The sequence below is a fragment of the Theropithecus gelada genome, chromosome 1 (assembly GCF_003255815.1).
Source record: "Theropithecus gelada isolate Dixy chromosome 1, Tgel_1.0, whole genome shotgun sequence".
NCBI classification, from domain to species: domain Eukaryota; kingdom Metazoa; phylum Chordata; class Mammalia; order Primates; family Cercopithecidae; genus Theropithecus; species Theropithecus gelada.
Window position 1 is genome coordinate 16,527,726 of NC_037668.1, and position 24,944 is coordinate 16,552,669.

Consider the following 24,944-nt stretch of genomic DNA (forward strand, 5'->3'; position numbering starts at 1 on the left):
TAAGGATGTATTTTGGTGTGCAATTTTCAGATGTTTATAATTTAGCTGGAAGAATGAATACAATTTAGAAAGGACAGCTCGTAATAAATGCTATCAAATAAAGACCCAAATATATTCAGGTATTCATAAATACTTCTTGCTCCCAAACCTAGACTGGACACCAGACAAAAGGGATCTTTCTATTTTATTAGATTAAAAAACACAACGAAACCTGTAAGAACTAGGGGAAAAAGAGAAAGAAATAGAGAAAAGATAGGGCAAAGATCAGAGTGTCATGACAAAGGGGAGAAGCAGGGAGAGGAGATGGAACAGCAAGAGCCCCAATCAGGGCAGGAAAGAAGTTTCTGAGGACTAGACGTCTCTTCATTTAATGACAATTTTCTGGCGCAAGGCTCGGGGCCCAGAGCCAGGGAGGGGCTCAGGAGGTGGCGGGCCGGGGCCCAGGGCTGAGGCAGTGGGCGGCAGTCCATGGGCAGTAATGTACTTCTTGTAGGCCTCGCGAATGATCTTGAAGGCTCGAGCAGTGGCGTAGGGTATGTCTGTAACAGGGTCCCGGTATAGGGCTGGACGATGGGTCACTGGACAGACCTCCCGAACAGGGACTTTTGGGGGCCGCCCTTGGGGGAACCACTCCTCGAAAGTTGCATCATCACTAAAAGTGATGAAGGTACGTGAGCAGCGAGCAGGGGCGTTGACGGGTCCCGTCCCAGCATGAGGAGTCAATGCAGACGCTGAGGGAGCAGGATCAAGTCTGAAGACAAAAGACAAAAAGACACAAAGAGCTGAGGAGAGAAGATAACAGATATAGAAAGAAAGAAATCAGGCTGGGTGCAGTGGCTCATGCCTGTGATCCCAGCACTTTGGGAGGCCAAGGCAGGCAGATGACGAGGTCAGGAGTTCGAGACCAGCCTGGCCAACACGGTGAAACCCCGTCTCTACTAAAAATACAAAAATTAGCCGGGCGTAGTGCCGGGCGCCTATAATCCCAGCTACTCAGGAGGTTGAGGCAGGAGAATTGCTTGAAGCCAGGAGGCAGAGGATGCAGTGAGCCGAGATTGTGCCATTACGCTCCAGCCTGGGTGACAGAGGGAGACTCCATCTCAAAAAAAAAAAAAAGAAAAAAGAAAAGAAAGAAGGAAACCAGATGTGAGGAAAGAGAAAAAGGAGGCAGGGTGTTGGGAACATTCTGAGGAAGCTACTAAGTGATTGATGGGAAAAAAAGCTAGGCTAGAAGGAAAAACAGGAAAGAGAAGAGAGAAGCTAAAAGAAAAAGGAATAAGAAAGAAATAGTCCAGACGCGGTGGCTCAAGCCTGTAATCCCAGCACTTTGGGAGGCCGAGACGGGTGGATCACGAGGTCAGGAGATCGAGACCATCCTGGCTAACATGGTGAAACCCCGTCTCTACTAAAAAATACAAAAAACTAGCGGGGCGAGGTGGCGGGCGCCTGTATCCCAGCTACTCGGGAGGCTGAGGCAGGAGAATGGCATGAACCCGGGAGGCGGAGCTTACAGTGAGCTGAGATCTGGCCACTGCACTCCAGCCTGGGCGGCAGAGCGAGACTCCGTCTCGGAAAAAAAAAAAAAAAAAAAAAAAAGAAAGAAAGAAATAAGCTGGGCGGGGTGTGGTGGCTCACACCTCTAATCCCAGCATTTTAGGAAAATGAGGCGGGAGGATTAGTTTAACCCTGGGCAACACAGCAAAACCCTGTCTCTACAAAAAATACAAAAATTAGCGTGTGTGGCTGTACTCCCAGCTACCTGGGAGGCTAAGGTGGGAGGATTGCTTCAGCACAGGAGGTGGCGGTTGCAGTGAGCCGAGCCTGCATTACTGCATTCCAGCCTGGGCGACAGAGTGACACCCTGCCTCAAAAAAAAAAAAAAAAAGAAAAAAAGAAAATGAGCTGAAGGGAGTGAGGAATCTGAAAGAAATCTCCAAGTGTTAAGGAGAGCTGTGTGAGACAAGCAAGCAAAATGGGGCTAAGAGAACACGAGCTGAACACACAATCTCTTTTCTTGAGGTTCACTCACCCTTCTATGTCAATATTCTCTTCCTTGGGACCCGGCTCCCCAACAAGTGGCACTGTCACTGAATGATAGGTGATTATGGGCCCAGGGCACTTCCGCTTCTTATGAACCTGCTTCTTTTTGTCAGCCTCGAGCCGCTCATATGTCTCTTTAGGGTCAAAGGAAGAAATGAGGGGATGATCAGAATGCCCCTTTTTCCCACATCCCAGTTCTGTCCCACGATCTCTCAATTATCTTCCTGGCTATCTAGTCACTGCCAACTACCAGAGAGAACTATGGAAATCCCCTAAGGCCCTCTGGCACCTCCCATTTTGTAAGTTTTCTGCTTATAAGTTTTTTCTTGACATCCTCTCTGCTCATTTCTCAAGTATACCTGGGCCCTCTGGTACCTCAGAGTTGGAAGGTACGCTTTGATGAAGAGCTTATGTGCTTTCCCAGATACCAAAATCTCCTCTACAAATGCCCTGTCAATTCACTCCCACAGCTGGGTGTGCTGGCACATGCCTGCAATCCCAGCTACTTGGGAGGCTGAGGTGGAAAGATTGCTTGAGCCCGGGAGGCGGGGGCTGCAGTGAGCTGAGATGGCACCACTGCACTCCAGCCTAGGCAACAGAGTGAGATCCTATCTCCAAAAACAAAAATTAATAAAGTAGGAAATTATATTTAACTATAGAGATTTCTGGTCGCTCTTAAACAACAAGAAAATCTGGCCACCCTGGGTCTGTATTCTTACAGGGGAGCAATTAGCTGAGCTGAGTAACTGTTCCTCCTTTCAGGCACTCCTCTACAGTTCACCACCATCCCTCTGGCTGGCTGCACACTTCACGTTACCTGCCTGGTCTCCGTGACACTGCTCTGTGGCAATGCACTATTGGTGTATATGTCTCCTCCTTAAGGGCAGTGACTATAACTCATATTGCCCAAATATTATCAGGGTGATACAGCATTCTGCACATTACAGGCACTCATTAAATATTTGTTAATGAATAAATGAATCAAGGCTGGGCACAGTGGCTCACGCCTGTAATCCCAGCACTTTGGGAGTCCAAGGTGGGTGGATCAGCTGAAGGTCAGGAGTTCGAGACCAGCCTGACCAACATGCTGAAACCCCGTCTCTACTAAGAATACAAAAACGCCGGGCGCGGTGGCTCAAGCCTGTAATCCCAGCACTTTGGGAGGCCGAGACGGGCGGATCACGAGGTCAGGAGATCGAGACCATCCTGGCTGACACGGTGAAACCCCGTCTCTACTAAAAAAATACAAAAAACTAGCCGGGCGAGGTGGCGGGCGCCTGTAGTCCCAGCTACTCGGGAGGCTGAGGCAGGAGAATGGCGTGAACCTGGGAGGCGGAGCTTGCAGTGAGCTGAGATCCGGCCACTGCACTCCAGCCTGGGTGACAGAGCGAGACTCCGTCTCAAAAAAAAAAAAAAAAAAAAAAAAAGAATACAAAAACTACCCGGGTGTGGTGGCACATGACTGCAATCCCAGCTACTTGGGAGGCTAAGACAGAAGAATTGCTTGAACCTGGGAGGCAGAGGTTGAAGTGAGATTGCACTATTGCACTCCAACGTGGGCAACAAGTGCAAAACTCTGTCTCAAAAAAAAAAAAAAATTGTAAAAATTAAAAAAAAAAGGGCCGGACATGGTGGCTCACACCTGTAATCCCAGCACTTTGGGAGGCCAAGGTGTGTAGATTATGAGGTCAGGAGATCAAGACCATTCTGGCCAACATAGTGAAACCTCATCTCTACTAAAAATACAAAAAATTAGCTGGGCATGGTGGCGCGCACCTGTAGTCCCAGGTACTCTGGAGGCTTAAGCAGGAGAATCGCTTGAACCCAGGAGGCGGAGGTTGCAGTGAGCTGAGATTGTGCCACTGCACTCCAGCACAGGCGACAGAGTGAGACTCTGTCTCAAAAAAAATTTAAAAAATAAAATTAAATTAAAAAAAGAGGCTAGGCACAGTGGCTCATGCCTGTAATCCCTGCACTTTGGGAGGCCAAGGCAGATGATCACGAGGTCAGGAGATTGAGACCATCCAGGCTAACGTGCTGAAACTCCATCTCTACTAAAAATACAAAAAATTAGCCGGGCGTGGTGACAGGCGCCTGTAATCCCAGCTACTTGGGAGGCTGAGGCAGGAGAATCACTTGAACCTGGGAGGCGGAGGTTGCAGTGAGCCGAAATTGTGCCATTGCACTCCAGCCTGGGCAAAAGAGTGAGACTCCATCTCAAAAAAAGAAGAGTACTCTGGAAACCCTTCCAATGACTGAACCTCTCTTGCACTTGAACTGTTTGATAATACTGCTTTCTTTCCCTTGAGCCAATCTTCCAACCCCTCTACTTTCTTCTTCTTTTTTTTTTTTCTGAGACAGAGTCTCGCTCTGTCACCAGGCTGGAGTGCAGTGGCGTGATCACAGCTCCCTGCAACCTCCCCCTCCCAGGTTCAAGCAATTCTCCTGCCTCAGCCTCCTGAGTAGCAGGGACTACAGGCACGCGCCACCACGCCCAGCTAATTTTTGTATTTTTGGTAGAGACGGGGTTTCACCATGTTGGCCAGGATGGTCTCGATCTCTTGACCTCGTGATCCGCCTGCCTCAGCCTCCCAAAGTGCTGGGATTACAGGCCTAAGCTTCCACACCCGGCCCAACCCCTCTACTTTCAAACACTTGCCTACACCCTCTGGAACTCATGCTCTGTAATCTGCCAACTCATCTATATCCTAGAGCTCCTCACTCAGCATTCCTTCCATGATTTGCCTTACCAGAAACCTGGTCATTCACTGAGGCCACCACTCCTCTCTGCAGCCCTCTGGTGGAGGTTGCTCATTCTCTTCATCCCTACAGGATATACCTATGTCCTACTGGGTCCCACCCTGTAGCTTTCAGATCACTACTTTTCTGCCTACAAGCAAAACTCCCTTCTCTTTTGAGACCTGTGCCAAGAGTCTAGATTAACTTCTGTCCTTCCTAATCATGGTCACTCCCTCCCTCAATGAAGACTTTGGCAGTGGTTTCTACTCTTCATCTCTACCCTAATTCCTATCATCTTAGGGTCACCCTGGTGACTTTGAAGTGCTCATGGGTAGCCCCTTCAATACTGCATGGCCACAATTTATCACCTCATCTCTAACAACCTTCTTTTCCTTGTCACTTTACTTTTATTTTTTTTCGAGTCTCACTCTCTTGCCCAGGCTGGAGTGCAGTGACACAATCTCCACTCACTGCAACCTCCGCCTCCCAGGTTTAAGTGGTTCTCCTCAGTGATTCTCAGCCCCCCAAGTAGCCAGGACAACAGGTGCACACCACCACGCCTGGCTAATTTTTTGTATGTTTAGTAGAGATGGGGTTTCACCATGTTGGCCAGGCTGGTCTCGAACTCCTTACCCCATGATCCGTCCGCCTCGGCCTCCCAAAGTGCTGGGATTACAGGTGTGAGCCATTGCGCCGGGCCACATTTTCCTTTTTAAAGCATGCTTAGGTTGCTCACTGTATTATTTCAATCACTTCAGTCACTCTCCTGTCAATAATTCCCTTGCCCTGATCTGGACTGCTGAGTGCTACTGGAGAAAAATAACAGCACAGACTGCAACCACCATAAATTCATTCATGGTCCTAGTCTTCAGCAGGTCCCTCAATACTGCTCGATATCCCACATCAGTAACTATTTTAAATGCTCCTCAGTCTCATCAAGCTTCCAGCTGTATCCCTAATGTTTGACAGATGGCGCCGCATAATGAAAAAGACATCAGGTGAGAACCACTGCAATGCCCTCCCTTTGGATTACAAACCTACAACTGTAAGCCACATTTTAAAATAGAGACAGGGTCTCACTATGTTGCCCAGGCTGGTCTTGAACTCCTGGGCTCAAGCAATCCTCCTTCCTTGGCCTCCCAAATTGCTGGGATTACAGGCATGAGCCACTGCACTCGGCTAAGCCACACTTTCTTTCTTTTTTTTTTTTTTGAGACAGAGTTTTGCTCTTGTTACCCAGGCTAGAGTGCAATGGCACGATCTCGGCTCACCGCAACCTCTGCCTCCCGGGTTCAAGTGATTCTCCTGCCTTAACCTCCCAAGTAGCTGGGATTACAGGCATGTACCACCACACTCAGCTAATATTTTGTATTTTTAGTGGAGATGGGGTTTCTCCATGTTGGTCAGGCTGGTCTCGAACTCCTGACCTCAGATGATCTGCCTGCCACGGCCTCCCAAAGTGCTGGGATTACAGGTGTGAGCGACTGTACCCGGCCACCACACTTTCTTTCTCACTTCCCCCATCTGAGGCCAATTCCTCCACCATGCTGCTCTATCTCCCAGCCTTGCCTCCCATCTCCAAAAACCTACACTATTAATAACCTTTCTTTCTTCTCTTTCTTTAAACTCAGTTGTTTCTCATGAAAGATATAGTTTCTAATATCTTCAAATAAAATAAAAACAACTTTACCTTAATCTCAGACCCCTCTGTAGCTTCTATTCCCTCTTCTACCCTTCATAGCCAAGCTTGCAAAGTTTTGCTCCCCAATATACTTCGATATGGCTTGGTCGCCAATAAGTGCTAAGGTCATGTCTGACCTCTATCTCACCAAAACCAATGGGCACTTCTCAGTTCTACTAATCACCATCTCAGCAGCAATCAGTAGTCACTCTCTCGAGGCATTCTCTTTCCTGGCATTTTTAACACAAACTCTCCTGGGTTTCTCCAACTTGTTGGTCACTTCCAGGCTCTTTTCAAAGCTCCTCCTCTTGTATGAAACTATCACGCTTTAGTGTCTGCAGGACTCTATCAGGCCTCTGTTTTCTCACTCTGTGCTTTCTCCCTGCATGCTCAGATGCACTCCAATATTGTTAATTACCATCCATATTCTAAAGACTTCCGAATTTATATTTTCAGCCCAGATCTCTTATTGGAACACCAGATTTGCATATTTAACTGACCTCTCATCACTGCATGAATTGCTCACAAACTCCTTAAATTCAACATGTTCAAAAATAAATTTATTTTTTCCCCACTGAACTTGCTCCTCCTTCAGGGTCTCCTAAGCCAGTTACTGACACGGAAAACCTAGGAGTCACTCTCCTTACGGTAGTCCAAACCAATCAATGTGGACAAAGGATGCAGACTGTAACTACAGTAACATCAAGGTGACCTTGTTGCTTGTGAGCCACCACACCCATGCCCAGCAAATTTCAAAACTATTATTAGGCCGGGCGTGGTGGCTCACGCCTGTAATCCCTGCACTTTGGGAGGCTGAGGCGGGCGGATCACGAGGTCAGGAGATCGAGACCATCCTGGCCAACACGGTGAAACCCTGTCTCTACTAAAAATACAAAAAATTAACCGGGCGCGGTGGCGGGCGCCTGTAGTCCCAGCTACTCGGGAGGCTGAGGCAGGAGAATGGTGTGAACCCGGGAGGCGGAGCTTGCAGTGAGCCGAGATTGCGCCACTGCACTCCAGCCTGGGCAACAGAGCGAGACTCTGCCTAAAAAAAAAAAAAAAAAAAAAACACACTATTATTAATCTGGAATGGGATGGGTCCCAGATATTCCAGGTAAATAATCTCCCACTTCTGGGAAATTACATCTGGCTTATGCATATTCAATTATGTATGGTTGGCCAAAAAGAAAAAAAAAAAGAGAGAGAGAACAACAATAAAAAGGAGATTCAGAAAGAGAAAAATAGCCAGGCACGATGGCTCACGCCTGTAATTCTAGCACTTTGGGAGGCTGAGGCAGGCAGATCATGAGATCGGGAGATAGAGACCATCCGGGCTAACACGATGAAACCCCGTCTCTACTAAAAATACAAAAAATTAGCCGTACGTAGGGGCATGCACCTGTAGTCCCAGCTACTCGGGGGGCTGAGGCAGGAGAATCGCTTGAAGCCGGGAGGCAGAGGTTGCAGTGAGCCTAGATCGCACCACTGCACTCCAGCCTGGGCGACAGAGAGAGACTCCGTGTCAAAAACAAAAAAAGAGAAAGAAAACATATTAAATACTGTAGGTGATTCCACATGCTATTTCACCCAGAAAGTATGTACCAGGAGGTATGAATCTGCTGGTCCCTCAGTTTCTCATGTACCTTTCATGATATGAGACTCTTACTACTCTATAAAGAAGTATATATTTTTGTATAATATAATACCATACATGGTTCTATCCCTATAAACTGAAGAGGTTTTTGTTTTTTTTGTTTTTTTTTGAGACGGAGTCTCGCTCTGTTGCCCAGGCTGGAGTGCAGTGGCGCGATCTCGGCTCACTGCAAGCTCTGCCTCCCAGGTTCGTGCCATTCTCCTGCCTCAGCCTCCCGAGTAGCTGCGACTACAGGTGCCCACCACCACACCCGGCTAATTTTTTTGTATTTTTAGTAGAGACGGGGTTTCACTATGTTAGCCAGGATGGTCTCGATCTTCTGACCTTGTGATTCGCCTGCCTTGGCCTCCCAAAGTGCTGGGATTACAGGCGTGAGCCACTGCACCCGGCCGAGGTTTTGTTTTGTTTTGGTTTGGTTTTTTTGAGACGGAGTATCGCTCTGTAGCCCTAGCTGGAGTGCAGGCGTATGATCTCGGCTCACTGCAACTTCCATCCACCTCCCAGGTTCAAATGATTCTCTTGCCTCAGCCTCCCAAGTACCTGGGATTACAGACATGTGCCACCACGCCCAGCTAATTTTTGTATTTTTAGTAGAGACAGGGTTTCATCATGTTGGCCAGGCTGGTCTGGAACTCCCAACTGCAGGTGATCCACCCATCTTGGCCTCCCAAAGTGCTGGGATTACAGGTATAAGCCACCACGCTTGGCCCAAACTGAAGAGATTTTTAAAGCAATACCATAAAATGAAGAGATTTTTAAAGCAATTTATCTCATGAAGGACTAATCTGCTGACTTTACATTCTCATGATTATCATTAAAGTCAACATTATCACCCCCTGCTTTTTTTTTTTAAAGAGATGGGGTCTCACTATGTTGTCCAGGCTGGTTGTGAACTCCTGACCTTAAGCAATCCTCCTGCCTAAATTCCCTGAGTCATTAGGTGTACACCCTATTTTATAAACAAGAAAAGCAAAATGTGAATAAGTAAAGTAATTTACCTACAGTCTGAAAGCAAGTGAATAGCAGAACCAAGATTTGACCTCAGTTCTATACAACTCTTATTTTACACCAAAGTACCTTAGCTTGTTCTTCAGAGTACTCATAACTGCCTAGACCTTTGCACCTAATCATCTACTCTCTGCCATTTCTTCCTTCTGATTCTCTCATCCCAAATTTCCATCTCTCCAATTCTTTGGTTCTTCAGGTCTCATGGTTTTTCTCATGCCCCTCAGCCCCTCTACCCACTTTTTCTGAAACCACAGACTGACCCAGTGAACGTAAATTAAGCTCTTCTGTGATCTTGGCCTCCCGGAGCAGCTCCTCCTGGGTTAGTGGCCGCTCACAGTGGGGCCCCTTTCGCCGTCTTGACTGGCCCTGCCTCTCCTGTACCCGAAGGAACGTTTGTCGTGTATGCTCAGCTGTAGACTGACGCATGGACTTCCTACCTGGAAGAGAGTGAGATAAGAAGAAATCTTTGAATTTATGTCCACCTATTTTATTTATTTATTTATTTTTATTATTATTTTTTGAGACGGAGTCTCGCTCTGTCGCCCAGGCTGCAGTGCAGTGGCACGATCTCGGCTCACTGCAAGCTCCGCCTCCCGGGTTCACGCCATTCTCCTGCCTCAGCCTCCTGAGTAGCTGGGACTACAGGCGCCCGCCACCACGCCCGGCTAATTTTTTGTATTTTTAGTAGAGAAGGGGTTTCACCGTGTTAGCCAGGATGGTCTCGATCTCCTGACCTCGTGATCTGCCCGCCTTGGCCTCCCAAAGTGTTGGGATTACAGGCGTGAGCCACCACGCCCGGCCCCCATGTCCACCTATTTTATTTATTTTTAAATTTTGTGTTTGGAAATAATTTCCTTTTTTTTTTTGAGACAGAGTCTCGCTCTGTCACCCAGTCTGGAGTGCAGTGGCACAATCTCAGCTCACTGCAAGCTCCGCCTCCCACATTCACGCCATTCTCCTGCCTCAGCCTCCCGAGTAGCTGGGATTATAGGCACCCGCCACCATGCCCGGCTAATTTTTTCGTGTTTTTAGTAGAGACGGGGTTTCACTGTGTTAGCCAGGGTGGTCTCGATCTCCTGACCTCGTGATCTGCCCGCCTTGGCCTCCCAAAGTGCTGGCATTATGGGCGTGAGCCACTGCGCCCGGCCAGAAATCATTTCTTTTCTTTTCTTTTTTTTTTTTTTTTTTTGAGACAGAATCTCGCTCTGTCGCCCAGGTTGGAGTGCAGTGGCACAATCTCGGCTCACTCCAACCTCTGCCTCCCGGGTTCAAACGATTCTCCTGCCTCAGATTCCCGAGCAGCTGGGACTACAGGCACATGCCACCATGTCCAGCTAATTTTTTGTATTTGTAGTAGAGATGGGGTTTCACCATGTTAGCCAGGATGGTCTCAAACTCCTGACCTCAAGATCCACCTGCCTCGGCCTCCCAAAATGCTGGGATTACAGGCGTGAGCCACCGCGCCTGGCCTCAAAATAATTTCAAACCTACAAAGTTGCAAGAATAGTACAAGGAATACTCATGTATCTTTTACCCCATCACCTATTGGTAATATTTTGGCCCTTTTGCATTTTGTATGTGTGGTTTTTTTCTAAATGATCTAAATTAGATAACTAAAGTTGTAAACATCATGGCCTTTATCCCTAAATATTTCAGTGTGTATTTCCTAAGAATGAGGATTTTCCTATCCATAGTAAGTTATCAACATCAGTAAATTTTTTTCTTTTTCTTTTTTTTTTTTTTGAGGCGGAGTTTTGCTCTTGTTGCCCAGGCTGCAGTGCAATGGTGTGGTCTTGGCTCACTGTAACCCCTGCCTCCCAGGTTCAAGCAATTCTCCTGCCTCAGCCTCCCAAGTAGCTGGGATTACAGGGGCCCACCACCACACCTGCCTAATTTTTGTATTTTTAGTAGAGATGGAATTTCACCATCTTGGCCAGGCTGGTCTCGAACTCCTGACCTCAGGTGATCCGCCCGCCTTGGCCTCCCAAAGTGATGGGATTATAGGCGTGAGCCACTGCACCCAGCAACATCAGTAAATTTAACACTGATATGATATTGTATCATCATATTCCAATTTTCCCAATTGACCCAAACATCCCTACTCACTGTCAGAGCCGTCATCTTGTAGTTCTAGTGGCAGTAGTGCCTTCTCTTCTCGGGCCTTTTGAGAGCTACCAGCCGGGGTGTTGACCTTTCGAGGCCTTAAGCTCTTGAGAGGCTCCTGAGGACAGATTGGAATCAGATACCAGGGAACAGAAGAAGTAAGGAGAAATATGAGGATCTCAATGAGAGAAAACTAGCATTGCCAGAAATGGAAGTGGCAAAGGGAGTACTGGGACCTGATGAAAGAGGGAATAGGAATTGAGGAAATCCAAGAAAACTAGGACTCCTCCTGTACCTTATAGGCCTTGGTGACTACTCGGCGCTTCCTTCTTGGCTCTTCTGCTTCTCCATCGCTGGATGGTTCATCCCCTTCATCAATATCAAAGTCAGAGTCCACTTCATCCTCTGTATCTGACTGGTCCCCTTGATACTCATCATCTCCGGATTCCTAAGGACACAGGGAGATGAGGGTTGGCTGGCAATGGAAGCCTTAATGACCCTTCAGGAGGAACAGAATCTCTCAACTTTCTTGATAAGGGTTGCCCTACTCTCCTTCCTAATCCAGCCCTTCATTTTCTTCAAGCAAGAAAACTTTCTAGCTAATGGCCTTTGGCTCCAGTACCACCTCCTTCCAACATTAATTGATAGTGCTTTACCTGCAACACACTGTGTTAAGTACTGGGAAACAAAAGGATATGGTTTGGTCTCTACCTTTAGGGGCTTACAGTAAAGGGGATAACATAATCTTACCTTTTTTTTTTTTTTTTTTTGAGATGTGGGTCTTGGCCAGGCACGGTGGCTCATGCCTGTAATCCCAGCGTTTTGGGTGGCTGAGGTGGGCAGATCACTTGAGGCCAAGAGTTCGAGATCTGCCTGGCCAACATGGTGAAACCCTGTCTCTACTAAAATACAAAAATTAGCTGGGCATGGTGATGCACACCTGTTGTCCCAGCTACTTGGGAGGCTGAGGCAGGAGAATCACCTGAACCCAGGAGGCATAGGTTGCAGTGAGCTGAGATAGTGCCACTGGACTCCAGCCTGGGTGACAGGGCGAGACACTATCTCAAAAAAAAAAAAAAAAGGCATGAACAGGAGTTAAACTATGGTTGAAAACACTGTTAGTATTTAGACAGTCAAGAGGGAAGAAGGAGTCATGGGCGATGAAATAGCAGAAACAAAGGCGCAGAAATGGTAATGTGTACAGCATGTTTATGGAATAAAGATTTAGATCTAAGTAAAACTTTTCTCTGTCAAGAAACCTTGTTAGCCAACTGTGTTTCGCTCCAGCACTGCCTCCTTCCAACACTGATTGCACTGTAGGACTATATGATTTGAAAAGAAGGTTGCGGCCGGGCGCAGTGGCTCATGCCTGTAATCCCTGCACTTTGGGAGGCCGAGGTGGGTGGATCATGAGGTCAGGAGATTGAGACCATCCTGGCTAACACGGTGAAACCCCATCTCTACTAAAAATAGAAAAAATTAGCCAAGCGTGGTGGCAGATGCCTGTAGTCCCAGCTACTCAGGAGGCTGAGGCAGGAGAATGGCGTGAACCCGGGAGGTGGAGCTTGCAGTGAGCTGAGATCCGGCCACTGCACTCTAGCCTGGGCGGCAGAGCGAGACTCCGTCTCAAAAAAAAAAAAAAAGAAAAAAAGAAAAGAAGTTTGCATTCCTGCATTCCATTTATGGAGAAACTTAAATGTCACACTAATAAACACAATTTTAACCTGCAGGCCAATAATTCTCAATCCCCTCCATCTCCTTATTTGTCCGACCATTGATAATCATTGTTTATGTAAACTAAAGTTACTGAGAGAAATATGTGTCATTCCTCAGATGTGTTGGGACAGAAAAACAGCTGAGTACTGCTACTATGGATAACGGAGAGCCACCGAAGATATAGGGGAGGGGTAACAGTATGTACAAGGGGTATTTCAGAAAGCTCTGGAGGCAGTTAGATGGCCTGGAGTAGAGAATGTGAAGTACAGCCTAGACCTGAGGTGATACTGTTTAGGGCTAGAATGGCAGCCATATTAGAAAGAAAAGGGAAAAAAGTCAGTTGAGGGAGAGGGAGTCAACTGGGCTGGGTGACACCTCACACATGTGGCTCTCTCTTCAATCAGTGATGCAGACTAAAGGGCTAATCTTGGTACACAGGATGCCAAAGCAAGCAAATAACACAGATGGTTGACCCTCCAAACCAGCCAGAGTTCAATTTTGCACTGATGACCATCATTTCCTCCCAATTGATGCCTGTAAAAGACAGCCTGGGAACACATTAATCCCCTCAGCCTTAATCTGGTATTAAGCCATATTACCAGAGGGTAGTAGATCAACCACACATTAGCTTAGTGCCCAATCAAAATACTTGCACTAAATTACTACCATTCCTTTGGCTTTTATTGAGTCATTAATACACATCACTAGATAAGAGAATGTTTGTATATCATCTACGAAAACTGTTACTTTTTATAATATAAGGATATAATGATAAATGCTCCCTAGGATTTAAGACTGAATAAGTTTGTCTCTCTTGAACAACTTGTATGCTTCTTTCTTACTAAAAAAAGAAATACAAGGTTTGGCTACCAGGAAGCTCACAGCTAAATTTAATATCAATTGCTATTACCATTTTAGCAGAGGTTCCTGGTACAATTACTTCTGATCTGTCTCTATTTTTACCGTTTCTACTTTTTGTTTATATTGTAAGCCTCCTTAAATCCTTGTTGGAAGCATGAAGGGTACATATTAAATAACGAGTCGTAAAATGACAGATATAGGAAAATGGCCTTAGAGGAGGGATGAGAAAGTTCTATTTTAAACTAGTTGGTCAGGGCTGTGTCAGTAATGACTCAATGATGTGGGTTTTTTTGTTTTGTTTTTTTTTTAAATGGAGTCTCACTCTGTCGCCCAGGCTGGAGTGCAGTGGAGTGATCCACTGAAACCTCCGCCTCCCGGGTTCAAGCTAGTAGCTGGGATTACAGGCGCGTGCCACCACGCTCAGCTAATTTTTTGTATGTTTAGTAGAGACAGGGTTTCACCATGTTGGTCAGGCTGGTCTCGAACTCCTGACCTTGTGATCCACCTGCCTCAGCCTCCCAAAGTGCTGGGATTACAGGCATGAGCCACCACACCCAGCCCCTAAATCCTGTGGGTTCTTTTTTTTTTTTTTGAGACGGAGTCTCGCTGTGCTCCCAGGCTGGAGTGCAGTGGCGTGATCTCGGCTCACTGCAAGCTCCGCCTCCCGGGTTCACGCCATTCTCCCACCTCAGCCTCCCAAGTAGCTGAGACTACAGGCGCCCGCCACCACGCCCGGCTAGTTTTTTGTATTTTTAGTAGAGACGGGGTTTCACCATGTTAGCCAGGATAGTCTCGATCTCCTGACCTCGTGATCCACCCGCCTCGGCCTCCCAAAGTGCTGGGATTACAGGCTTGAGCCACCGCGCCCGGCCAATCCTGTGGGTTCTATTCCTTAATTTCTCTTGAATCTTTCTGTTTCTCTACTGCCATGCCGCCTTCAAGCCATTCTCATTACAGAGTAAGTAATCTTTCTAAAGTACAAATTTTATCGTGGAACTCGGATGACTCTTCTCAGTCCTCTGGATGAACAGCAAAACTCCTTGACATGGCTCACAAGGCCCTAAATGATCTGGCCCATGCCTACTCCCTCCAGGCTTATCAATCTTTAGTCTCCTTCATGCTCTGGAGAATGAAAGTAGACTTGCAGGTCCCAGACCAGGATCTCAACGTCTTTACATACTCTCCCCGATCTGCTCTGTGGACTAACCTTTCTCCTTCTCCCACTTTTCATCAAGCTAAGGTCTACTTTTCAAACTGTCCTCAGCTTAAACATCATCCCTCCAGGGATGCCTATCCTGATCAACAGCTTTGGTTCAGATGTATTACCTTAACACTCTATCTTATATCTTACACCTTGTTTTAGTCCTTATCACACATTTTGTTTGTTTTTGAGACAGAGTCCTGCTCTGTCGCCCAGGCTGGAGTGCAGTGGTATGATTTCGGCTCACTGCAACCTCCTCCTCCCAGGTTCAAGCGATTCTCTGCCTCAGCCTCCTGAGTAGCTGGGACTATAGGCGCACGCCACCACGCCTGGCTAATTTTTGTATTTTTAGTAGAGACTGGGGTTTTACCATGTTGGCCAGGATGGTCTTGATCTCCTGACCTTGTGATCTACCTGCCTCGGCCTTCCAAAGTGCTGGGATTACATGCGTGAGCCACTGTGCCCTTCCTATCACACAGTATTTTAACTGTTAACCCAGCCAGTTACCCCACTGCGGCATGGAGTATGTAAGGACAGAGCACTGTTTTTAATATTCTCGGTTTCCCTAGAGCCCAATACAACCTATCACCGATGGCATGCACTGGGTATTCAACACATTTAAGAAACGGGTAGATTCAACTAATAAAAATTTAGCAAGTGGCAGCCCAATCCGGACACCTCACACATAATGTTGAACAAAACAGACCATCCCTAACTTTATACAGTTTACAATGCAATAGGAAAGCATAAGCAAGTAAGCAAACCGAATCTAATTGCAAACTGAAATATGTTCTGTGGGAGAAATAAATGGGGACACTTGTTAGGATAGTCAAGGAAGGATTATCTTCCTGAGAAAACATATACATTGAGACTTGAAAGCTGAAAAAGGAGTGGGCTAATCTCTACTTTTGGAGCAGTTCCTTTCCATGTCTCAGGTGAATAATCCGGCAGTGGGCCAACAAGTATACATCGAGCGACTGACTACTACTATCTGTGTGCCTGACGTATGCCGGAGGTCAGAAGTACAGTGAGAGATGGAACTACGCAAGTACGCGGTAGGTTTCTGCCGTTCTCTGGAGTGCCTCCGCAAAGCTTCTCCGTCTCTTGCCCCTTTGACCCCATCCAGAGGTCTCCCTTGTAGGACTCCACACTATCCGTCCCCCCGCCCCGCCCCCCGGCTGCGATTCACCGCACCCATCTAGGGTATCAGCTCCCAGAGCTCCGCTCTATTCCCCGCCCTCTTCTTCTTTGTCCGGAGATCCTCCCTCCAGGGCTCCTCTTCGCTTCCTCCCCTCCCTTTTCCCAGGCTCGGATCTTGCCTCTGTGAAACCTCCATAAGTCGTCTGGTAGAACTCATCTTCCTCCTCTGCCTCCAGAAGCCCGGAAAGCCGGTTCCCAGCGGTCTTCCGGGGTGCCCGGCCCCCAGCCAAACTCATACCGCCTACCGAGACTGCTCCGCCACCTGCAGCCCCTCACCAGCTCGCTTCTGGGAGCTCGACGCTCGACACCGCTACCTGCGGGTGGACACCAGCGGCGGAAGTCGGGCGTTTACAGGCAGAAGTAACAGAGTGTCGAGAGACTCCTAGTCCCACCCTCTAAACCCTCTTAACTCTTCAGCCTCTCCTACTCCTGCGCGGAACCTCTAGGCCGCTTGCCCTAGTGCTCAATGAGTCCACTTGGTGGCACGACGACCCCCATAAACCTAAGTCAACACATTTTCTTTTATTTATTTTTGTTTTATATATATATATATATATACACACACACACACACACACATATATATGTATTTTTTTCGTCGGGACGGAGTCTCGCTCTGTCGCCAGACTGGAGTGCAGTGGCACGATCTCGGCTCACTGCAACCTCCCTCTCCCGGGCTGAAGCAATTCTCCCCGAGTAGCTGGGATTACAGGCGCCCGCCACCATGCCCAGCTAATTTTTGTATTTTTAGTAGAAACGGCTTTCACCATGTTGGCCAGGCTGGTCTCAAACTCCTAACCTCAGGTGATCCGCGCGCTTCGGCCTCCCAAAGTGCTGGGATTACAGGCGTGAGCCACCGCGCCGGGCTCACATTTTCTTTTAGAAGAGGTCATTCTCACCGGTCCAGTCCGTTTTCCACACTGCTGCCAGTAGGAAACTTTCAAATTTTCTAAAAACCCAGATTTTGCCAGTCCTCTCCTCAACATTTTTTAATGGCTCCACATCATCTACAAGATAAAGTCCAAAATCCTTGAGAAAGAAAGCATAATATTGTGGTTAAAAACACAGCCATAGACATTTATCCGAAGGAAAGGACATAATTCAACATAAGGAAGCTGATTTAGGAAACAAAAAAAAAAAAGGAAATCAGTATTTCCAAGAGACGTCCGCACTCCATATTTATGCACCCCCATATTTAATGCAGCACTGCTTATAGTAACCAAAATAGGAAATCAATCTAGGTGTCCAACAACAGATGAATAAAGGAAATGAGGTGTATATACACAAATGAATACTATTTAGCCATTAAAAGGAACAAAATCCTGTCATTTGCAGCAACATGGATGGAATTGGAGGACACGTTAACTGACTTAAGCCACGAACAGAAAGTTAAACACTGCGTGTTCTCACTCATGTGGACGCTTTGAAAAAATTGATTTCATAGAAATAAAAAATAGAACAGATGATACTGGGGGCTGGGAAGTGCAGGGGGAAGGAAGGGACAGGGAAATATTTGGTTTTTTTTTTGTTGTTGTTGTTGTTTTGAGACGGAGTCTCGCTCTGTCGCCCAGGCTGGAGTGCAATGGCCGGATCTCAGCTCACTGCAAGCTCCGCCGCCTAGGTTTACGCCATTCTCCTGCCTCAGCCTCCCGAGTAGCTGGGACTACAGGCGCCCGCCACCTCACCCCGCTAGTTTTTTGTATTTTTTAGTAGAGACGGGTTTCACCGTGTTAGCCAGGATGGTCTCGATCTTCTGACCTCGTGATCCGCCCGTCTCGGCCTCCCAAAGTGCTGGGATTACAGGCTTGAGCCACCGCGCCCGGCCAGATTTGGTAAAAGACACAAAATTGTGGCTCACACCTGTAATCCCAGCACTTTGGGAAGCCGAGGGTGTGGATCATGAGGTCAGGAGCTCACGACCAGCCTGGCCAAGATGGTGAAACCCCATCTCCACTAAAAATACAAAAATTAGCTGGTCATAGTGGTGGGCACCTGTAATCCCAGCTACTCGGGAGGCTGAGGCAGAGAATTGCTTGATCTCGGGAGGCGGAGGTTGCAGTGAGCCAAGATCGCGCGCCATTTGCACTCCAGCCTGGGAAACAGAGCGAGACTCCGTCTCAAAAAAAAAAAAAAAAAAAGACAAAATTGGGCCGGGCACAGTGGCTCACCCCTAGTAATTCCAGCACTTCGGGAGGCTGAGGCGGGCAGATCACGAGGTCAAGAGATTATGACCATCCTGGCCAACATGGTGAAACCCCGTCTCTACTACAAATACAAAAATTAACTGGGTGTGGTGGCACACACCTGCAGTCCCAGCTACTCGGGAAGCTGAGGCAGGAGAATCGCTTGAACCCGGGAGGCAGAGGATACAGTGAGCTGAGATTGTGCCACTACGCCCCAGCCTGGCAACAGAGCAAGACGCCATCTGAAAAGAAAAAAAAAAAAAAAAAGACACAAAATTACCATTTTTTTTGAGACGGGGTCTCTGTTGCCCAGGCTGGAGTGTAGCAGCAGGATCATGGCTCACTGCCTCCTTGACCTCCTGGACTCAAGCTGTCCTCCCACCTTGGCCTCCCAAAGTGAGAGGTTTACAAAGTGAGCTGATTAAAGCCGTGAGCCACCACACCGGCCCCAAATTACATTTGTTTGTTCATTTGTTCATTTGTTTGTTTGAGATAGGATCTCACTCTGTCGCCCAGGCTGGAGTGCAGTGATGCAATCACTGCTCACTGTGGTCTCGACCTCCTGGGTTCAAGCGATCATCCCACCTCAGCCTCCCAGGTAACTGGAACTACAGGCTCACATCACCACACCCGGCTAATTTTTTGTACTTTTTGTGAAGATGAGATTTCTTTTTTTTTTTTTTTTTTTGAGACGGAGTCTCGCTCTGTCGCCCAGGCTGGAGTGCAGTGGCCGGATCTCAGCTCACTGCAAGCTCCGCCTCCCGGGTTCCCGCCATTCTCCTGCCTCAGCCTCCCGAGTAGCTGGGACTATAGGCGCCGCCAACTCACCCGGCTAGTTTTTTGTATTTCTTAATAGAGACGGGGTTTCACCGTGTTAGCCAGGATGGTCTCGATCTCCTGACCTCGTGATCCGCCCGTCTCGGCCTCCCAAAGTGCTGGGATTACAGGCTTGAGCCACCGCGCCCGGCAGAAGATGAGATTTCTTTATGTTGCCCACAGTGGTCACCTGGACTCAAGTGATCCCCACTCCTCAGCCTGTCAATGTGCTGGGATTACAGGCCTGAGCCACCTCGCTTAGCTCCAAATTACATTTAGACAGGAGGAATAAATTCTAGTGTTCTTGGCCGGGTGCGGTGGCTCATGCCTGTAATCCCAACACTTTGGGAGGCTGAAGTGGGCAGATCACCTGAGATTAGGAGTTTGAGACTAGCCTGGCCAACATGGCAAAACCCCATCTCTACTAAAAATACAAAACTTAGCCAGGTGTGTTGGTGGGTGCCTGTAAGCCCATCTACTCAGGAGGCAAAGGCAGGAGAATCACTTGAACCCCAGAGGCAGAGGTTGCAGTGAGCCAAGATCGCGCCATTGCACTCCAGCCTGGGCAAAAGAGTGAGACTCCATCTCAAAAAAAAAAAAAAAAAAATTCTAGTGTTCCATACCACTGGGGGATGACTATAATTAACAATAATATATAATGTCAAACAGCTAGAAGAAGGATATTAAATGTTTGTGTTGGAAACAAATAAATGATACATTTGTGAGGCCAGGCACTAGGGCTCACGCCTGTAATCTCAGCACTTTGGGAGGCTAAGGTGGGCAAATTATTCCAGGTGGGTAGTTCAAGACAAGCGTGACTGACATGGTGAAACCTTGTCTCTACTAAAAAGTACAAAAACTGGCCAGGAGTGGTGGCAGGTGCCTGTAGTCCCAGCTACTTAGGAGGCTGAGGCATAAGAATCGCTTTAAACCAGGAGGTGGAGGTTGTAGTGAGCTGACATTGTGCCACTGCACTCCAGCTTGGACGACAAAGTGAGACACCATCTCAAAATAAATAAATAAATAAATGATACATTTTTTTAGATGACAGATATGCTAATTATCCTGATCTGATCACTATATATTTTATGTATTGCAACATCACTATGTACTCCATAAATATGTACAATTATGTGTCAATTAAAAATTAAAATAGGCCGGGCGCGGTGGCTCAAGCCTGTAATCCCAGCACTTTGGGAGGCCGAGACGGGCGGATCACGAGGTCAGGAGATCGAGACCATCCTGGCTAACACGGTGAAACCCCGTCTCTACTAAAAAATACAAAAAACTAGCCGGGCGAAGTGGCGGGCGCCTGTGGTCCCAGCTACTCGGGAGGCTGAGGCAGGAGAATGGCGTGAACCCGGGAGGCGGAGCTTGCAGTGAGCTGAGATCCGGCCACCGCACTCCAGCCTGGGCGACAGAGCCAGACTCAGTCTCAAAAAAAAAAAAAAAAAAAAAATTAAAATAAAATAAAACAACAACAAAAAGAGAACACAGCTTTAGAGTCAGCCAGACCTGAATTTGAGTGTGAGCTTTAAGGTCTTTTAGCTGTATTTGGACCAGTTGCTTTACTTCTCTGAATCTCAGTTTTCTCATCTGCAAAGTGGGACTGATAACAATACCTATCTTTTAAGGTTGTAGAAGATTAAGAGATATAATTCTTGGCCAGGCGCCGTGGCTCACGCCTATAATCCGAGCACTTTGGGAGGCCGGGGGGATGGATCACAAGGTCAGTAGTTCAAGACCAGCGTGGCCAATATGGTGAAACCCTGTCTCTACTGAAAATATAAAAATTAGCCGGGCGTGGTGGCGGGCGCCTGTTGTCCCAGCTACTCGAGAGGCTGAGGCAGAAGAATCGCTTGAACCCGGGAGACAGAGGTTGCAGTGAGCCAAGATCGTACCCCTGCACTCCAGCCTGGGCGACAGAGCAAGATTCCGTCTCAGAAAAAGAAAAAAAAAAAAAAAAAAGACAGAGATAATTCTTGTAAACTGCTTAGCACAGTGTTTAGTAAGTGCATAGTAAGTTTCAGTATGTGGTAACTACTACATGGCATTCAGTATTAAGATCCTTCATAATTTAGCCTCTCCCTGTCTTTCTAGTCACACCTTCTGCCACATCACTACTCCAGCATCACTCCCCCAACAGCCAACTCTCTGTCATGCCTCTATGCCTTTCTTTCTCCTTAGAATCCTTTTCCTAGGCCGGGCACGGTGGCTCAAGCCTGTAATCCCAGCACTTTGGGAGGCCGAGACGGGCGGATCACGAGGTCAGGAGATCGAGACCATCCTGGTTAACACGGTGAAACCCCGTCTCTACTAAAAAATACAAAAAACTAGCCAGCCGGGGTGGCGGACGCCTGTAGTCCCAGCTACTCGGGAGGCGGAGGCAGGAGAATGGCCTGAACCCGGGAGGCGGAGCTTGCAGTGAGCTGAGATCCGGCCACTGCACTCCAGCCTGGGTGACAGCGCGAGACTCCGTCTCAAAAAAAAAAAAAAAATCCTTTTCCTTTCTTGTCTAATCTTATGGGATAGTGGAGTCTTCCTGAACACCCATTCCTCTCTTTCCAGGCACAATTTATATAACTGTGGAGATGATGCCTTCTGTAGTCTCTGGAATAGTTCCAATCTCAAATAATGTCTGTTGTAAAGACTCTGTTCCCATTTTTTATTCTGAAAATATGGTTATCAAACCATAGCACTTACACAAAGTTTATGATGGCACCTATTACATTGTATTCTAGTGATTCACATGTCTGTTCCCTTCATTAGTCTGTGATCTTTTTGAGGGTAGGGGCTTAATCCTTTCCTTTTTTTAATTAAAAAAATTTTTTTGGAGACATGGTTTTGCTCTGTCACCCAGGCTGGAGAGAAGTGGTGCAATTTTAGCTCACTGCAGCCTAGACCTCCCGGGATCAAGTGACCCACCCACCTCAGTTTCGTGAGTAGCTGCGACTATAGGTGCGTGCCACCATGCTCAGCTAATTTTTGTACTTTTTGTAGAGATGGGAGTTTTGCCATGTTGCCCAGGCTGGTCTTGAACTCCTGAACTCAAGCAATCTGCCTGCCTCAGCTCCCAAAGTGTTGGCATTAGAGGAGTGAGCCATCCTGCCTGATGATGGGCTTAACCTTCATCTATGTATACCAGGAACTCTAATAGAGCCTGGGACGTAGCCTGGGCTAAATAATGTTAATTGAGCAAATTAATTAATGAATGATTAATTGAATAAATAAGCCATCCTCTTATTGTAGAATCCTTTCCTTGCTCTTGCTAGTCCCCACCCCTTCATTCTAATCTTAGAAACTGTTCTGGCCAGGCATGGTATCTCACACCTGTAATCCCAGCACTTTGGGAGGCCGAGGCAGGCAGATCACGGGGTCAGGAGATCGAGACCATCCTGGCTAACACGGCGAAACCCCGTCTCTACTAAAAATACAAAAAATTAGCCAGATGTGGTGGCACGTGCCTATAATCCCAGCTACTTGGGAGGCTGATGCAGGAGAATTGCTTGAACCCAGGAGGTGGAGGTTGCAGTGAGCCAAGATCGCGCCACTGTACTCTATCTAGCCTGGGCAACAGAGGGAGACTCTGTCTCAAAAAATAAATAAATAAAATAAAGAAAGTGTTCTAAGATATGAAGGAAACTTTAATAAAGGTGTGGGTGTGCACTCATGTGTACTGAAGTCTGTACCTGTGGCCCTACTTTGAGGTCATCGGATTGTACCCCCTTTCCCAAAGATGTATTGGTGAACTCCCTTTTCTGTTTCCTTGGGGGCACTAAGCCAACATGTCCTGCTCTGCCCCTGTTTCCACACCCTGTCACGTCACCACAGTTCTACTATGCCAGGAATGTTACTGGAGAGGAGTGGTTCCATGACTCAGAGGACACCCCAGGGATTGAGTGGGAGTGAGGGCGCCCCAGGGACTGAGTGGGAGTTGATGAAATTAAAAATAAAAATAGTGGTAGTTGGTGAAAATAAAAACTAAAAATATAAAAAATTAGCTGGGCGTGGTGGTGTGTGCCTGTAGTCCCAGCTACTCGGGAGGCTGAGGCAGGAGAATCGCTTGAACCCGGAAGGTGGAGGTTGCAGTAACTGAGCGCCACTACACTCCAGCCTGGGCGACAGAGGCAGACTCTGTCTCAAAAAATAAATAAAATAAAATAAAATAAAATTCACAGATTAGCTCACAGGGAGAAGATTCCTCTGTTTGACTGCATTGGTCATTCTGGGATTTATTAGTCTGCTTCCAATTTTAAAATCAGAAACAGCTTTACATCAACACCAGCCGATTTCTGAAGTAACTCAGGAAATGGTAGCAACCCTATGCCTTTCCGGAAAATAAGGATAATTTATTCAACAAATATTTATTTATTGAATACCTATGAGCCAAATCCTGTGCTAGACAGTGTGCCCCTCACCAGTTCCTGTCCTGTTTAGTTGAGTGGAGGGTATAGGTATAGGCAATTATAAAATACTTCAACACTACAAAATTCCACTGCTGTGGAATTACAAACAAGATTTTGTCTACTTCCGGTGCCCAAAGGAAGACGAATACTCCAGCAGGTGGCAGCAGGGAAACAATTATTTTAGATCTTCGTAAGGCAGGAGTAGAAGGCTGCCGTAAATGCATGGGGATTTATCCTTTTTTTTTTTTTTGAGGCGGAGTTTCGCACTTGTTGCCCAAACTGGAGTGCAATGGCGCCATCTCGGCTCACCGCAACGTCTGCCTCCCAGGTTCAAGCAATTCTCCTGCCTCAGCCTCTCGGGTAGCGAGTAGCTGGGATTACAGGCAAGCTCCACCACGCCTGGGTAATTTTGTATTTTTAGTAGAGACGGGGTTTCTCCATGTTGATCAGGCTGGTCTCGAACTCCCGACCTCAGGTGATCCGCCCGCTTTCGCCTCCCAAAGTGCTGGGATTACAGGTGTGAAGCCACTGCGCCCGGCCTTTTTTTTTTTTTGAGACTGAGTTTCGCTCTTCTTGCCCAGGCTTGAGTGCAATGGCGCGATCTCAGCTCGCTGCAACCTCGACCTTCTGGGTTCAAGCGATTCTCCTGCCTCAGCCTCCCGAGTAGCTGGGATTACAGGCGCCTGACACCACGCCCAGCTAATTTTTTGTATTTTTAGTAGGGACGGGATTTCACCATGTTGTCCAGGCTGGTCTCGTACTCCTGACCTCGTGATCCACCCGCCTCGGCCTCCCAAAGTGCTGGGATTACAGGCGTGAGCCACGGCGCCAGGCCACAAAACCTGTTTTAATGGAGTTCTTTCACAGGCTATGAATTTGAGAGGATCTATCTAACCGACCCTTACCCCGAATGTTTTCCCATTTCTCTTCATTTATTCATTCCACAGATAATTATGGAGCCCCTACTATGTACAAAGTCACGGGAGGAGCTGGAGATACAAGAGTGAAGCAAACACAGTCCTTGCTCCCCAGAAGTTTTACAGTCTGTTCAGAGAGACAGGTCTTCCCACCAGGGTTCATAACCTACGGGGTACTTTGTTAAAAACGAGCAGGGTTACTACGAAAACTACAATGGGAGAAATTTTTCTGTGTATCTCCATGCCCTTTGGAGCACAGATAATTGACAGTTGGAGGCTAAAGGGCTTGGGTCCCAGGAAGGTTGTGATAAGTCCCTGATTGCCTTGCCCTTTTTTGACAGGTCTTCACTGATTCATGCATCAAATATTTGCGTAACTGTGCCTAGCTTTGTGCTTGAGGCAAACAAAACACACATCTAT

The 24,944-nt window shown here is 47.3% G+C and overlaps 1 protein-coding gene across 3 annotated transcripts; it reads right to left on the minus strand.

Annotated features, from left to right (window-relative positions):
• Positions 1-6: 6 nt before the first annotated feature.
• On the minus strand, positions 7-16,531 carry VPS72 (vacuolar protein sorting 72 homolog). Of its 3 annotated transcripts, XM_025354900.1 has the most exons (7): positions 16,323-16,531; positions 11,521-11,673; positions 11,229-11,343; positions 9,383-9,559; positions 2,030-2,174; positions 1,636-1,637; positions 167-782 (listed from the first exon to the last, which is right to left on the minus strand). In XM_025354900.1, the coding sequence occupies exons 1-7, from the start codon at positions 16,437-16,439 to the stop codon at positions 364-366; spliced, it is 1,128 nt and encodes a 375-aa protein (XP_025210685.1). In that variant the 5' UTR covers positions 16,440-16,531; the 3' UTR covers positions 167-363. The 3 variants fall into 3 exon arrangements, with proteins under 3 accessions (XP_025210692.1, XP_025210685.1, XP_025210678.1); XM_025354907.1 differs by lacking the exon at positions 1,636-1,637 and having other exon boundaries at positions 7-617; positions 2,165-2,174; XM_025354893.1 differs by lacking the exon at positions 1,636-1,637 and having other exon boundaries at positions 167-751.
• Positions 16,532-24,944: the final 8,413 nt, after the last annotated feature.